Below are 15,906 nucleotides of genomic sequence, written 5' to 3'. Positions count from 1 at the left end.
CTGTTGTGTTCCCTGTCAGGGCAGTCATTGGTGGTAGCTGGGCACCATCTAGTTCTTCTGGTCTCAGGCTGATGCAGTCTCTGGTTTATGTGGCCCTTTCTGTCTCTTGGGCTAATATTTTCCTTGTGTCTTTAGTGTTCTTCCTTCTCCTTTGCTCCAGGTAGGTTGGGACAAATTGATGCATCTTAGATGGCCACTCGCTAGCTTTTAAGACCCCAGACACCACTCACCAAAGTGGGATACAGAACACTTTCTTAATAAACTTTGTTACGCCAACTGACCTAGATGTCCCCTGAAACCATGGTCCCCAGATCCCCGCCCCTACTACTTTGTCCCTTGAAGTGTTTGGTTGTGTTCAGGAAACTTCTTGCTTTTGGTTTAGTCCAGTTGTGCTGACTTCCCCTGTATTGGGTGTTGTCCTTCTCTTCATCTAAGATAATTCTTATCTACTACCTAGTTAGTGAATTCCTCTCTCCCTCCCTCCCCACCCTCGTAATCATCAAAGAATGTTTTCTTCTGTGTTTAAACCTTTTCTTGAGTTCTTACAATAGTGGTCTCATACAATATTTGTCCTTTTGTGACTGAGTAACTTCACTCAGCATAATGCCTTCCAGATTCATCCATGTTATGAGATGTTTCACGGATTCATCATTGCTCTTTATTGTTTCATAGTATTCCACTGTGTGACTATACCATAATTTGTTTATCCATTCGTCCGTCGATGGGCACCTAGGTTGTTTTCATCTTTTTGCTATCGTGAATAGTGCTGCAATGAACATAGATGTGCATATACCTATTCGTGTGATGGCTCTTATTTCTCTAGGATATATTCCAAGGAGTGGTATTGCTAGATCGTATGGTACTTCTATTTCTAGGGTTTTAAGGAAGCACCAAATTGATTTCCAAAGTGGTTGTACCATTCTACATTCTCCATAGGCTGATTTTTCTGAAATAGATCGACAAGCCTTTCTCTCAAGTCACCTCTGGGTGGACTCAAACTGCCAACCTTTTGTTTAGTAACCAAGGGCACTAACCATTTGCACCACCTAGGGACTCCAGTAGGTTTTTAACACATGCTAATCTCCTTCCAGTTGTGGTGTTGGGGAAGAATACTGAATATACTGTGGACTGCCAGGAGAACAAATACATCAGTCTTGGAAGAAATACAACCAGAATACTCCTTAGAAGCGAGAATGGTGAGACTTTGGCTCGCTTACTTTGGGGACATCATTAGGAAAGATCAATCACTTAAAAAGGACATCATGGTTGGTAAAGTGGAGAATCTGTGGAGGTGAAGGAAGCCCTCGATGAGATGGATTGATACAGTGGCTGAAACAATGGACTCAAACATAGCTATGATCATGAAGATGGCATGGGACGAGACAACGTTTTGTTCTGTTATACATAAGGTCACTATGAGCCACAGTCTATCGACGTCAGCTAACAACAAATTTCCTTTTTAAGTAAGAGAATAGGCTGTAGGCTCAGAGCCTCACAGTCAACATGTCTAGCTAGGATTAGTGACATGTTTGTTTTCATTGTATTTACTTTTATGGTTACAAATGATATTGGTTTCCTATTTACAGTAATGATATCAACTTTACTTTTTAAATAAATATTTTAAGTAAAAAGAATGAGTCGATATAAAGAAAAACAGCAATAGTGCAAGTGGTGTATGTTGTTGACTCATAGCAACCCTACTGGACAGAGTAGAACTGCCCTATAAGGTTTCCTAGGCTGTAGTCTTTCTGGGAGCAGATCACCAGGTTTTCTTCTCCCACGAAGCCGCTGGTGGGTTTGAATGGGTTTGAATGGCCGACCTTTTGGTTAGCAGCCGAAGGCTTAACCATTGCACCACCAAGGTTCAGATATAGTTAAAATTGTGAGAATGGTAGAAGAAGGATTAACATTTGGAAGACACTGTTTTAATCAAACCACGTCTAAATACAAATTTTAAGCTGCTCCAGACTTCACATCTGAACCTCCCCATCTGCCTTCTCCCCTCCTTGAATTCTCCCAACAGCTACTGAGGAATATGGTGTGGAGTTAAGAGGGTTGGAAGGAAATACTCACAGGTTCTTAAAGGCATCCTCATGAAGGTCCTGGGGGAGCCTCTGTGTGATGTCCGGCTGGATAAAGCTGCCTGAGGACCGTCTCAGCACCCTGCCCAGGATCTCCACACACTCCAGGGCATTCAGCACCTGGAAACACCTCTCCAGCGTGATGAGAAACAGGCTGCGGATCACACCAGGGCTCTGCAAAGCTCGTTCCCGAATTTCTCTCAAGTCAATGACGACGTCCTCCAGCTCCTGAAGGAATGGGAGACACCAGGGTTGTTTTGAGAGCTGCCTCTTAATTTGGAAGCCCCTGGAGAGACCACACTTTGCAGTAGTGGAGAAATCTAGAACCACTGTTCTACATCATGCTGCTATGTCAAACCTTCCAGAACTCTTCATCGCCTACAGAACGAAGTCAAAGCCTTCACCTGTTCCACCCACACTAGGTGACTTCTCACTGTTCAGACACACTATGACTATTACCCTTCAGGCCTTGCTCTAGCTGGAATGTACTTCCCATCTCCTTCTCCTACAGAAATCCAAAACCAGAAAACCCCAAACCAGTTGCCAAACCAGATTCCAACTCATAGTGACCCCATGTGTGTCAGAGTAGAACTGCGTTCCATAGGGTTTTCAATGACTGTGATCTTTCAGAAGCAGATCAGCAGGCCTTTCCTCCAAGCCACCTCTGGGTGGATTCAAACCACCAACCTTCCAGTTAGTAGTCAAGCACTTAACCGTCTGTGCCACCCGAGGACTCCTTAGAGAAATCCAGCTCATCCTTTATGGCCAAGTTCAATCATCACCTCCTCGGTGAAATGTTCTCTGATCCCCTCCGACCTCAGTCAGAATGAATCTCCCTCTACTATGTGCTCCTGGAGCATTCTGAATGAAGCCCTACGATGCATTTAGATGTTTATGGGTCTGTCTTGCCTGCAAACCAATGGTTCTCACTCCTGGCTACACTTCAGTATCACCTGGGGACCCAAAGAACTAAAGGACCACACGAACCAGGGACTCCACCAGAACTGGATGGTGTCCAGCTATCACCCCTGACTGCTCTGACAGGGATCACAACAGAGAGTCCCGGACACAGCAGGAGAAAACCGAAGAACAAAATTCAAATTCAAGAAAAAAAACCAGACTTACTGATCTGACAGAGACTGGAGGAACCCCTGAGACTATGGCCCCTGGACACCCTGCTAGTCCAGAACAGAAACCATTCCCAAAGCTCACTTTTCAGACAAAGATTAGACGGTCCTACAAAACAAAAAATAACCCAAGGGAGGAATGTGCGCCTTAGTTCAATCAAATATATAAGAACAAATCGGCAGCTCCTGTTCAAAAGCAAGATAAGAAGGCAGGAAGGGACAGGAACTGGACGAACGGACACAGACAACCCTGGGTGGAAAGAGGGAGTGTGCTGTCACATTGTGGGGATTGCAACAAGTGTCACAAACAATATGTATACATTTCTGAACGAAAAATTAACTTCAGCTGTAAACTTTCACCTAAAGCACAATTTAAAAAAAAAAAAAAAAGAATCACCTGGGGAGCTTTTAAAAAATACTGATTCCCAGCACCACCCCCCTAGATTCTGATTTAATTGGTCTGGAGTGGAGCCCACACAACTAGTTGATCTAATGTGCAGCCAGAGTTAAGCCAGAAAAGTCCTTGAGGGCCAAGCCATGTGCCTATGGAGTGTCTGGTACCTAGAAGACACTGAAAAAACAGCCTGTTAGCATGAATGAATGAGTAATTAATTTGGACCACAAAACCCAGGAATGCTGACAAGCTTAAGTTCCAATGTGACTGATCCCTCTGACCTTCACCCAACACACCCTCCAAAAATAACAGCCGCCACTTTACTGAGCATTGACTACACACCAGGCACCATGCCAAGCATGGAGCAAGCATGCATCGTTTCATTTAATTCTCATGACTGTCCTGTAGGTTAAACCCAATAGTCCTAGGGCCAGACATTCCTAGGTTCGAATCCCAAGCTCTGCACTTATTGTCTATGTGTACTTGCACACATTATTTACCCTTTTTAAGTCTCAGTTTCCTCCTCTATAAAATGGAGATAAAACTAGTGCCCATCTCTTAGAAGTGTGTAAGAATTCAATGAGATAATAAATGTAAAATGCCTGGTGCCTACTAAACACTCAGCAAACATAATATGCTATTACATCTCAATATCACAGGTATGATGGTTAATCTTACATGTCAACTTAGCTAGGCTATGATTCTCAGCGGTTTGGCAGACACTATGTAATCACCTTTCATTTTGTGATCTGATGTGAGCAGCCAATCCATTGGAAGAGGAGTTTCTTTGGGAGTGTGGCCTGCATAGTGTATAAATGGATATTCTGGCAAAGCTCACTCTCTCTCTTGACCCTGCAATCTTCTCATCTGACCTCCAGTTTTGTGATCGGGTGTAATTATCCTATGTATTGTAAATCCTAACCTCCATAATGTTACTGAGGCAGGATTAGAGGCAGTTATATTACTGAGGCAGGCAGGGTATAATCTACAGGATTAGGTTGTATCTTGAGTCAATCTCTTTTGAGATGTAAAAGAGATTAAACAAAGGAGCAGAGATCAGGGGACCTGCTACTGTTGAGAAAGAAGAGCTGGGAGCAGAGCACATCCTTTGGACCTGGGTTCCCTACACTGAGAACGTCCTAGACCTGGGGGAAGATCTCCAAGGAACACCGGGTCCACAGATGTTGAAAGGAGACAAGGACATTCCCCCAGAAACAACAGAAAGAGAAAGTCTTCCGCTAGAGCTGGTACCTTGAATTCAAATTTCTAGTCTTCTAAACTGTGAGAGAATAAATTTCTGTTTGTTAAAAGCCATACACTTGTGGTATTTCTGTTATAGCAGCACTAGGTAACTAAGACACTAGAACATGGCTATGCCCATTTGTTTACCTATCATCTATGGCTGCTTTGGAGCTACAATGCCAGAAGTCAGTGATTGCAACAGAGATGGTGTGGTCCATAAAGCTTCAAATATTTACTATCTAGTCCTTTACAAGGAGCCCTGGTGGCATAGTGGTTAAGCGCTCAACTGCTAACCAAAAGGTCGGTGGTTCAAACCCACCAGCTGCTCTGCAGGACAAAGATGTGGCAATCCACTTCAGTCAAGATTGCCCATTGCCATCAAGTCGATTCCAACTCACAGAGACTCTACAGAACAGAGTAGAACTGCCCCATAGGGTTTCCAAGGAGCAGCTGGTGGATTCGAACTGCCAACCTTTTGGTTAGCAGCTGAGCTCTTAACCACTGCACCACCACGGCTCCTCAGTAAAGACTACAGCCTTGGAAACCCTGTGGGGTAGTTCTACTCCATCCTAGAGTGTCACTATGAGTTGGAATCGACTCAATAGCAACAGGTTTAGTCTTCACAGAAAAGTTTGCTGACCACTCCCCTGAATAATACCTGACATGTAGTAAACCCTCAACACACATTAATCGTTCTTAGTCTCACAGACCACGACAATTTTTGCCATATCTTTGTACTGCCTTCACTATTATTTACATCATATTTTTCTTTACAAACTCTTTTTTAACTTAAATTCATTTCAAAGGAAAATATTACATCCCTACCACACTTACAGATTTGAAGTGGTCATTGTATTTTAATAATTGACATTAAAATAAACACATAATGATCAAAATGTTTATATGTTTCAACTCTTTTTGGGAAACACTGCTCCACACTAAACTGTCTCCAACAAAGAAAACACTAAGCCTCACCCTTCTGGATCCCAAGGACCTTTTGGATCCAGAGGCTTTGCTTTGTAATGCTCTTATGTCACTAACTTCATTTTGTAAAACTGATCTGCTTCGGTTTTCTGTCTCCCCTGCAGACTGTAAGCTACTTGAGGGCAGATAGTCTTTCATTTCTGAACCCAGTGCCTGCTGGTGCAAAGTTATCATTCATGGATGTTTATGAACAAAATTACTGGAAGGTCTTCAGTTCCTCCTCACTTCTTAGTAGCCATAAGAACATGAACTGTAAGGCTCTTCATTTGATCTTTGGAGTAAGTGAGAACCAAGGATCTGAAGCTTCCCGGGGGATTGGGGAGGGAGAAAAAGGGAGGGAGAGATATAGAAGGACCAAGGTCTGAGTCAGACTCATTCAATTCCATAAATAACCACTAGTCCTGGACTACCCTACTCCCAAGATGCCAAGAACATCTCACCAAGTGGTCCTTCTTGTCTTCTAAGAGGCATTTCATAGCAGTGCGGAAACGCTGAGCATCTGTTTCCCTCAGGTCTTCCAGTAGCTTCTGGGGCTGGTACAAACGCTGCTCCAGGTGATTTTCCATGGCTGCCTAGATGTGCAGTCAGGAGAGTCAGTCGGGACAGGATGGGAGCTCATGGTGAGCACCATGGCCAGCGGCCCGGCCATTGCACCTACTTTACAGCAGAGACTACATACAGGCATCTTGCAGACATTCCAACTGGCCAGCTCCAAAATGTTTCATTAGCTGCCAATATTTAAGTCAGGGGATTTCTCACAAGAATTCAGATTTCCAACTTCTCTTGGTAAATGCAAAGATCTGGCAACTCTGGGCATGCATCCCCACCTGGTGATAATCAGAGGAGCCAAGTGGACGAGCTCTTAACCACTGCGCCACCAGGGCTCCAAAAGTAGATGCTAAATAAATAAATTTTGGATGAAAAAATGTGTGTGTGTGTGTGTAATTCCTGGGTGGTGCAAATGGTTAAGTGCTTGGCTACTAACAAAAAGGCTGGCAGTTCAAGATCACCCAGAGGCACCTCAGAAGAAAGGCTTGGTAATTCATTTCCAAAGAGTCACAGCCAATGAAAACCCTATGGAATGTAGTTCTACTCTGACACATATGGGCTTGCCATGAGTTTATATACATATATATATAAAGAGAGATAGTATGTCTTAGATTAAAGTATACACATCTCATGAGAAACATTATTGATAAAGAGGAAAAGGGAGGAATTGCCTCTCTTTGGGTTGCTGCAGACTGATGTATGCAAGAAAGAACGCAAATGCCATGAGGCCATCAGTCACCTCCAGCTAGTGGTGTCCTGGTAAATGGATAACAACCAGTGCTCTGACTGTAGTTCTGACGAGACTGTTGGTTGATATTTTTATTTACATTAAAGAGCAAGAAGAAATTGAAGCAACAAAGACGTATGTCAGAACTTGTTTGTCAATGATGTGAGTGACTTCTTGGCTGAATCAGACAATTATCTTTTTTTTATTGTGAAAATATACATACCAACATTAGCCAGCACAACTTCCACAGTTAAAATTCAGTGACAATGACTAATAATGTGCCACTCAGATAATAGTTTGTGAATACTTGAAAGAATAGTTCCTCAATTTTCTGTGTTATTCACAATCTAATGGCAACAGACACAGCACACTTTTAAGTTTCATCTGCATCATTAACATTTTCTCCACCACTTTCTTAAATCTAGACAATCAGCAAAGCAATAAATCAAGCCCTGATCTGTTGTTGTTGTTGTTAAGTGCCATCGAGTCAGTTCCGACTCGTAGTGACCCTATGTACAACAGAATGAAACACTGCCCAGTCCTGATCTGTAGCATTTACCAATTTCCATGGTGTAAATACTCCCACCATGATTGATTTCAAGTTATCAATGTGACATCACTGAAAGCAGAGGTGAACCACTGTAATTTTGAGAGTGAAGTACATTTCTACCCCCAGCCCACTTCTCCAACTTACCTGGCCCCTGAGTTTGCAATCCTTGAGCACTGAGAGGGGAACATACTGATGGGGCTCAAGTACTCACCTGCAGGCTGGCGATGGTGAAGGCGACATTCCGCGAATTCAGATAGGCCAGGACTCTGTGAGGCAGGTCAGCCGTCCACACGTGGGAGCTTCAGCCGAAGACAAACAGGAGAAGGTCGGGATGACAGGTTACCCTATAAGCAGTGCTACACTAGCTGAGTGCCCCCAGGGGACTCCAGAGAGGATGGGAGGAACGGGCCAGGGATACTAGGAGCGTCGTTCTTCAAAGCAGGAGATTTGTTAATCTAGCCTCACGATGGGAAGTTTCTAATCCTAGAACTCTGCCTGGATCCCATTCTCTCAAAGACAGTGATCAATTTCTGAGCTGTCTGCAATATTCTAATTCCCCAAACAATCCACTTAAATCCAAATATATTGATTTGGAAAGATGTCTGTACTATATTAAGTTTAAAAGTCAGACGCTATGTATACAGGAGACTGGTATATGCACTGTTAGGAGTGTTGGCTCAAAACCTGATTTGAATCGTTGCTCTACCACTTAGTTGTGTGACCTTCGGCATATTTGGTTAATTTCTCTGGGCTTCAGTTTTCTTTCTATGCAATATGGATAATAACTATGAAAATTAAATTAGTTCACACACACGTAAAGTGCTTAGAATGCTGTCCAACACAGTAAACAAATGCTCACTAATTGCCTTTTGGAGCCCTGGTGGCACAGTGGTTAAGAGCTTGGCTGCTAACCGAAAGGTCGGCAGTTCGAATCCACCAGCTGCTCCTTGGAAATCCTATGAGGTAGTTCTACTCTGTCCTATAAGGTCACTATAGGGTCACTATGAGTCAGAATCAACTCAACAGCAGTGGGTTTGGGTTTTTTGTTTAATTGTCTTTTATAATCCTATTTTTGTTGTATATAAGTAAACAAATAAATGAATGAATGAATAAATAAATAAAAATTTTAGCCTGAAAGGATATGCCCAAAACTATCAACTGGGGCTATTTTGGAGGGAAGAGTATTTTTGGCTATCTTTCACATAATGGGGCCCCATGGCCCCCATTTCTTCTCCTTCATAGAACTCATCATTTTAGAATTACTTGTCAATATTTGTCTTCCCACAGCACTCTGTATCTCCCTGTCCATGTCCCCAGGGCCTAACACAGGCAGTGTGCAGCACGCAGTATATAGGACGGCAGTGAAGGAAGTGGGCCCTGGAGCCAGGCTGCTCAGTGCACAAGTCAAATTCATCACTTCTTAGCTGTGTGAACTTGAGCAAGTGATTTTTTATTATTTCCCTGTGCCTCAGTTTCATTATTCTATGCAATGGGATAACAACAGGACCTACCTCAAGAGGTACTTGTGAGGATTAAATGAGTTTATACGGATAGAACAGACATGCTTATCATAGTACGCACTTGATAAATGTTAGTTCTTCTACTAGAGTGGAGGAAGAATAAATGTGTCTGGAATAAATGTGTCTACTTGAGAGCACTTGTGCATTGATTGACATTTTTGTAATGAGTATGCATTACTTTGTACAATTAAGAAACTTCCATTAATAATATTTATTAAAAATCTATCCCATCTCCTCTCCTCCCCTCCTCTCTAGGATGGGTTACCTTTGAAACTGTATGAGATCCAGTAACGCTACAATGGGAATAAAATGAAAAGACAACTTAAAAAGGAGTCATTCCAGAGAGATCACAGCTGCATTCTGTTTGAAATTCTTGGAAGAAGCAAGCGGGGACAGAGTGGATTCATTACCATTCAGATAGCTTCCCTCTATTATTTCTTCCTAAAAGGCAAAGAGATAACGTCAACTATAACATCCAAAAGTTGGCATGTTCCAGTAGAGGGGATTTTGATTAAAAGAAAATGGAATACTTACTGCCATTTTTTGCAACAATGGATGCAAATCTGTAAGAAAGTCATTGAATGTCTAACTAGAACTGAATTATGTGACCTTCAAAAATACAAATATGGGTTAGGTAAAGAGCCCAAAACAGTCAGTCATGATGGAAATTTTTAGTGAATTTTAACCATACCTATGTCCATATGTACCCAGTATGGGAAAACCTTAGTTTCAAAAACTCTTCCAGAATAATCCTGAAAATCCTTCATACACACACACATACTCCAAAACACTCTAAAGCATCATGCATATAAATTCATCTATACCAAACACACTTCATTTTCTAACATGTGTAGAAACCATGTAGAGTGATCCCTCCCTCAGGACTTACCCTGCCTGGAATTTGGAACTCTCCGACATACCACTGCATGGCTCAGAAAAAGGAACAGGAAAAGGGAGTATGTCCTAGGTTCCTGAGACATTCTCCTGTGGTTAAACATTCAGAAGACAAAAGGAAAAGACAAATAGACCCAGAATCCTTTAAGGATTTTTTGTTTGCTTTTGTTTTTTAGATATTTTTACTTTATTCCATCTAAACCCCTATCCTAGTCTAATACACAATCATCTCTCTCTTAGGTGACTACAATGGCCTGTGTACATTCCCTTCCCCACCCCATTCTTCTCAGTCTAGCAAAGAGAAGTGGTTAAAAGCATAGACTCTGTTATATTTGACAAAGGACTTGTATCAGAATGTAAGAAGAAGTCTTAGAATTCAATAAGAAGACGACAAATAAGTTAATGGAAAAAAGATACAAACTGAAACTTCACCAATAAAAAAAGTCATGATGGCGTAATTGACCAGGGATAAACTCTCCTGCCTTATTAGAAAACCTACAAAAATATATTAAACAAAAGTTTGGGACATTGGACAACAGGTAGCACAAGACTGAGATCCCTGAGAGAAGGGAAACAAATAAACTGAGACCTACAATTGCTCCAGCTGACTGGCTGGGAGTTTCCAGGCCACTGCACAATGAAGGGACTCCAAACAGAGCCTGGAGGTCTTGCTGAGTTGAAGAGATACAGTTGGGAGTCAAAGAAGCTAGAATCCACAGAGAAGAACATTTGGAGAGGAGGGAGCTGCACAGACAGGGAGTTCTGGGGACTGGCAGAAGTGTACCTTTAAGTCCTTGGCTGAATACTTAACTGCCCATGCATGTAAGAAATCATTTGAGGCTGGAGAAAGAACCTCCAGTATATAGAACAATTCTTTGAGCCCACACAGTGCTGAAAATTCTTCCCTTCAGGGAGAATCCTCAGAAGAGTATTGCCTCAATAACAAATTAGCCCTAAACTACGGTCTGCTGTGGACCTTCCCTGACAAAGCCTAAAATCAAGTTTTGAAAGGATAAAACTGATTTCAAGTAACTTAATTATATCCCAGAACAAACTCCAACAATATTTAAGAGAATATCATATAATCCAGTAACCAGCAATGTAAAATCCAAAATGTCCAGCATCCAATCAAAAATTATCAGGCATACAAAGAAGCAAGAAAATATGATCCATTACCAGGAGAAAAAAACAAATCAACAGAAACATACCCAGAAATGACACAGATTGTTGAATTAGCAGACAAGGATGGCTATTATAAACATACTTTACATTCGAGACAGTAGAGAAAAGCATGAGTATGTTAATGAAAAATGTGGAAGATACAAAAGAGAACCGAAATGGAACTTTTAGAGATGAAAAATACAATATCTGAAATTTAAAAATAAGCTAGATATGATTAACAGCAGATTAGACATTGCAGAAAGAAAGATCAGTGAACTTGAAGCCATAGCAATAGAAATTGTCCAAAATAAAATACAGGGTAAAAAGACAAAAAAGTGAAGAGCGCTCTGGGACAATATTGAGCTATGTAACATAAGCGTAACTGGAGTTCCAAGAAAGGAAGGAGTAGCAGAAAAAAAAATATTTGAAGAAATAGTGGCCAAAATTTTTTAAAGTTTGATAAAACTATCAACCCACAGATCTAAGAAGCACAGCAAACCCCAGGCAAAAGAAATATGAACAAAACCAGGCTAAGGCACATCATAGTCAAATTGCTGAAAACTAATGACAAAAAAAAAAATCTAACAAAGGACATGTATCTGGAATATATAAAGAACTCTCAAAACTGAACAGTAAAAAAAATCCAAACAATCCAATCAGAAAAAGGTCAAAAGACATCAACAGACATTTCATCAAAATGCATATACAGATGGAAAATAATCACTTGGAAAGACATTCAGCACCATTAGTTGTTGCTGTTAGCTGCCATCAAGTCAGCCTCCAACTCATAGCGACCCCATGCACAATGCAATGAAGCAATGCCCAGCCCTGTGCCATCCCCATTATGGATTGAGGATTGGGCCATTGTTATCCATAGAGTTTTAATTGGTCATTTGGAAAATTTAAAATTACAATATCACTACAAATGTATCAGAATGGCTGGAACAAAAAAATAGTGATAAAACCACATATTGGAGAGGATCCAGAAAAAGTGGGTTACTCACACATTGCTGGTGGGAATATAAATGGCACACTCACTCTGAAAAAGTAGTTTAGTGGCTTCTTATAAAACAAAGCATGCATTTGCAATTGCACTCTTGGGTGTTTATCCCAGAGAAACAAAAACATAAGCAACTATACACAAATGTTCATAGTAGTTTTATTCATAACAGCCAAGACTGAAAACAATCTAAATGTCCTTCAGCGGGTGAATAGTTAAATTCTGTTGTTTAGAATGTGGTACATCCACACCATGGAATGCTACTCAGCAATAAAAAGGAAGAAACTATTGATATATGAAACAACTTGGATGGAATCAAGGGAATTACACTGAGTGAAAAAAGCCAATCACAAAAGGTTACATAATGTATGTAACCTTTTACAACATTCTTGAAATAATAAAATTATAGAGATGGAGAAAGGATTAGTGGTTTCCAGGGAGAGAGGGAGGTGTGACTACTAAGGGGTAGAATGAAGGAGCCTTGTGGTCATGGAATAGTTCTGTATCTTGATTGGGGTAGTGGTTACACAAATCTACACATGCGACAAAAATTTCTTTTAAAACTATATATACATACACACACAGGAAGTGCAGGTAAAACTGATGAAATCTGAATAAACTCTGTGGATTGTACCAATGTCAATGTCCTGGTGTTGACTGTACTATAGTCATGCAAGATGTAACCACTGGGGGAAACTGGGTGAAGAGTATATAGGACCACCCTGTACATGTTTTGGCAACTGCCTCTGAATCTATAATTACTTCAAAATAAAAAGTTTTTTTAAAGCACTCAAAGAAAAAAGGCACATTATGTGCATAGTAAAAGAAATAAACTACTGATACATGCAACAACACGCATGAACTTCAAAAACATTATGCCAAGCAAGAGAAGCCAGTAATAAAAAAAAGTATACATTACATGATTCCATTTGTATGAAATTCTTACCCTAGAAAATACTCTACAGTGATGGAAAGCAACACAGAAGTTGCCTGGACTCTACTGGGGTGGGTTGGGGGCAGTTTACTGCAAAGAGGCATAAGGGAACTTTTTAGAGTGATAGAAATTTCTGTATCTTAAATGTGGTGGTGGTTATGCAGATCTCACTAAACTGTACTCTTAAAATGAGTGCATTTTATTGTATGTAAATTATACCTCACGAAAGTTTATTTTAAAAAGAAAAGGTAAATGCATGGACCAGTGCAAACGGTTAAGCACTCAGCTACTAACCAAAAGTTTGGTGGTTTGAATTCACCTAGAGGCATCCCAGAAGAAAGGCCTCGCAATCTACTTCCAAAAGATCACAGTCACTTAAAACTGTATGGAGCACAGTTCTACTCTGACACAAATGAGGTCACCATGAGTCTGATTCAACTCAACAGCACGTGGTTTGGTTTATGGAGTCAGACTACCTGGTTTGAATTCCATCTCTCTGCTACTTATACTAGCTGTGTGACATTGGGCAAGTTACTTAATCTCTCTGTGCTTCAATTTCCTCATTTGTAAGATGAAGTTAATAATGGTACCTGCATCATAGAATATGAGGATAAAATAAGTTAATATTAGTAAAAATAAAGCAGGGCAGGTGAAAGAGGCACAGAAGGGAGTGAGTGCTATTGCAGACAGTTGGTCAGGGAAGACCTGAGAGAATGACATTTAAGTAGAGACCTGAGGAAGTGAAGGAATGAATCATGGGAATATCTGGGAAAAGAATGTTCCAGAAAGAGGACAGTAGTGTGAATGTTCAATAAATCACAAGGATGCCAGTGTGGTGGGGAACAGGTGAGTGCAGTGAGAGCAATATGAGATGACATGGGAGAGGTATGGTGCCAGAGTGAGTGGGGCCTTTAAGGCCATTGTAAGGATTATAGTTTCCACTTGGAGGGAAAGGGGAACCACCAAAGGATTTTGAGCAAAACAGTGGCATGCTCTAGCTTTTAACTGTATCAATCATACTGATTGCTCTGTTGAAAATACATTGAAAGGGGCATTGGCTGAAGCAGGATGACCAATCTAAGTAAGAGATGATAATACCTTGGCCTCAGACCATAAATAGTGGAGCAAAGTGGTTGGATTCCAGAGATATTTTGAAGGCAGAGCCAACATATTGGATGTGAGGAATAAAAAGGAGAGAGAAATCATAGATGACTCCAAGGACTTGGGCCTGATCATCTAGAAGGATGGGCGATGGGAGAACCATGAGAGACACAGGTTTCAGGGAGAAGTCCCAGAGCTCAGTTTCGGACATGCTAAGTTGAGGTACCTATTAAATAAATATCAGAGTGGAGATAGTGAGAAGGCAGTTTGGTATTTGGGTCTGCAGTGTAGGGAAGAAATCCAGACTGGAGAGAGATGGTATATATGGTATTTGACATATGTTTAAACCCATAAACTAAGACGAAATCACCAAGAAAGTGAGGCTAGGGAGAAACTAGGTGAGTTTTAAGGACTGAGACCCAGGGCACTATATTTGAAATGTTGGATAGATCAAATGCAGTCAGCAAAATCAAGACTATGAGAAAGAAACTCTCTAGAACAACTTGGTTTCTTCAACAGATACATTGGAAAGAGAGAGACAAAGAGAAAGAGAGAGAGAAAAAAACCTATGAACTAAAAAAAAAAAAAACTTAAGAGATACATCAACCAGTTGTAGAATAAGGGCATTGTTTGGATACTGATTCAAATAAACCTTGTTGTAGCTGTTGTCGGGTGCCATTGAGTTGATTTTGACTCATAGTGACCCTGTGTTCAACAGAACGAAACACTGCCTCACAATTCATGTTAAGCTTGAGCCCATTATTACAGCCACTGTGTCAATCCACCTCATTGAAGGTCTTCCTCTTTTTCACTGACCCTCTACTTTACCAAGCACGATGTCCTTCTCGAGGGACTGGTACCTCCTGATAACATGTCCAAAGTACATGAGACAAAGTCTGACCATCTTGCTTCTAAGGAACATTCTGGCTGTATTTCTTCCAAGACAGATTTGTTCATTCTTTTAGCAGTCCATGGTATATTCAATATTCTTTGCCAATACCATAATTTAAAAGCATCAATTTTTCTTCAGTCTTCCTTATTCATTGCCCAGCTTTTGCATGCATATAATGCAATTGAAAATATTATGGTTTGAGTCAGGCACACCTTAGTCATCAAGGTAACATCTTTGCTTTTCAACACTTTAAAAGAGATCTTTTGCAGAAGATTTGCCCAACGCAATACATCATTTGATTTCTTGACTTCTGCTTCCGTGAGTGTTGATTGTGAATCCAAGTAAAATGAAATCTTGACAACTTCAATCTTTTCTCCATTTATCATGATGTTGCTTATTAGTCCAGTTGTGAGGATTTTTGTTTTCTTTATGTTGATGTACAAACCATACTAAAGGTTATACTCCTTGATCTTCATCAGTAAGTACTTCAAGTCCTCTTCACTTTCAGCACGCAAGGCTGTGTCATCTGCATAATACAGGTTGTAATGAGTCTTCCTCCAACACTGATGCCCCGTTCTTCCGATTATTTGCTCAGTATGGTGAAAGGATAGACTCCTGATGCACACCTTTCCTGACTTTAAACCACAAGGTATCCCCTTGTTTTGTTCGAATGACTGCCTCTCGGTCTATTTACAGGTTCCTCGTGAGCACAATTAAGTGTTCTGAAATTCTCATTCTTAGCAGTGTTAT

General features: G+C 40.9%; 1 protein-coding gene across 3 annotated transcripts in view; it reads right to left on the bottom strand.

The window, feature by feature from the left end:
- OTOA (otoancorin) overlaps positions 1-10,207 on the bottom strand; it is a 67,043-nt gene extending 56,836 nt beyond the window's left edge. For all 3 annotated transcript variants that reach the window (XM_004373331.2, XM_023728521.1, XM_023728522.1), the window contains exons 1-7: positions 10,064-10,207; positions 9,709-9,737; positions 9,585-9,615; positions 9,440-9,467; positions 7,866-7,953; positions 6,269-6,400; positions 2,074-2,309 (exon numbers count right to left, since the gene is read on the bottom strand). In XM_004373331.2, the coding sequence (XP_004373388.2) occupies positions 2,074-2,309; positions 6,269-6,400; positions 7,866-7,953; positions 9,440-9,467; positions 9,585-9,615; positions 9,709-9,737; positions 10,064-10,172 (653 nt within the window). In that variant the 5' untranslated portion in view covers positions 10,173-10,207. The remainder of the gene's footprint in view (positions 1-2,073; positions 2,310-6,268; positions 6,401-7,865; positions 7,954-9,439; positions 9,468-9,584; positions 9,616-9,708; positions 9,738-10,063) is intronic.
- Positions 10,208-15,906: the final 5,699 nt, after the last annotated feature.

This window comes from Trichechus manatus, unplaced genomic scaffold (assembly GCF_000243295.1).
Source record: "Trichechus manatus latirostris isolate Lorelei unplaced genomic scaffold, TriManLat1.0 scaffold00024, whole genome shotgun sequence".
NCBI lineage: Eukaryota > Metazoa > Chordata > Mammalia > Sirenia > Trichechidae > Trichechus > Trichechus manatus.
Note: the sequence above shows the minus strand (reverse complement) of the source record. Positions and strands in the feature narration are given on the sequence as shown.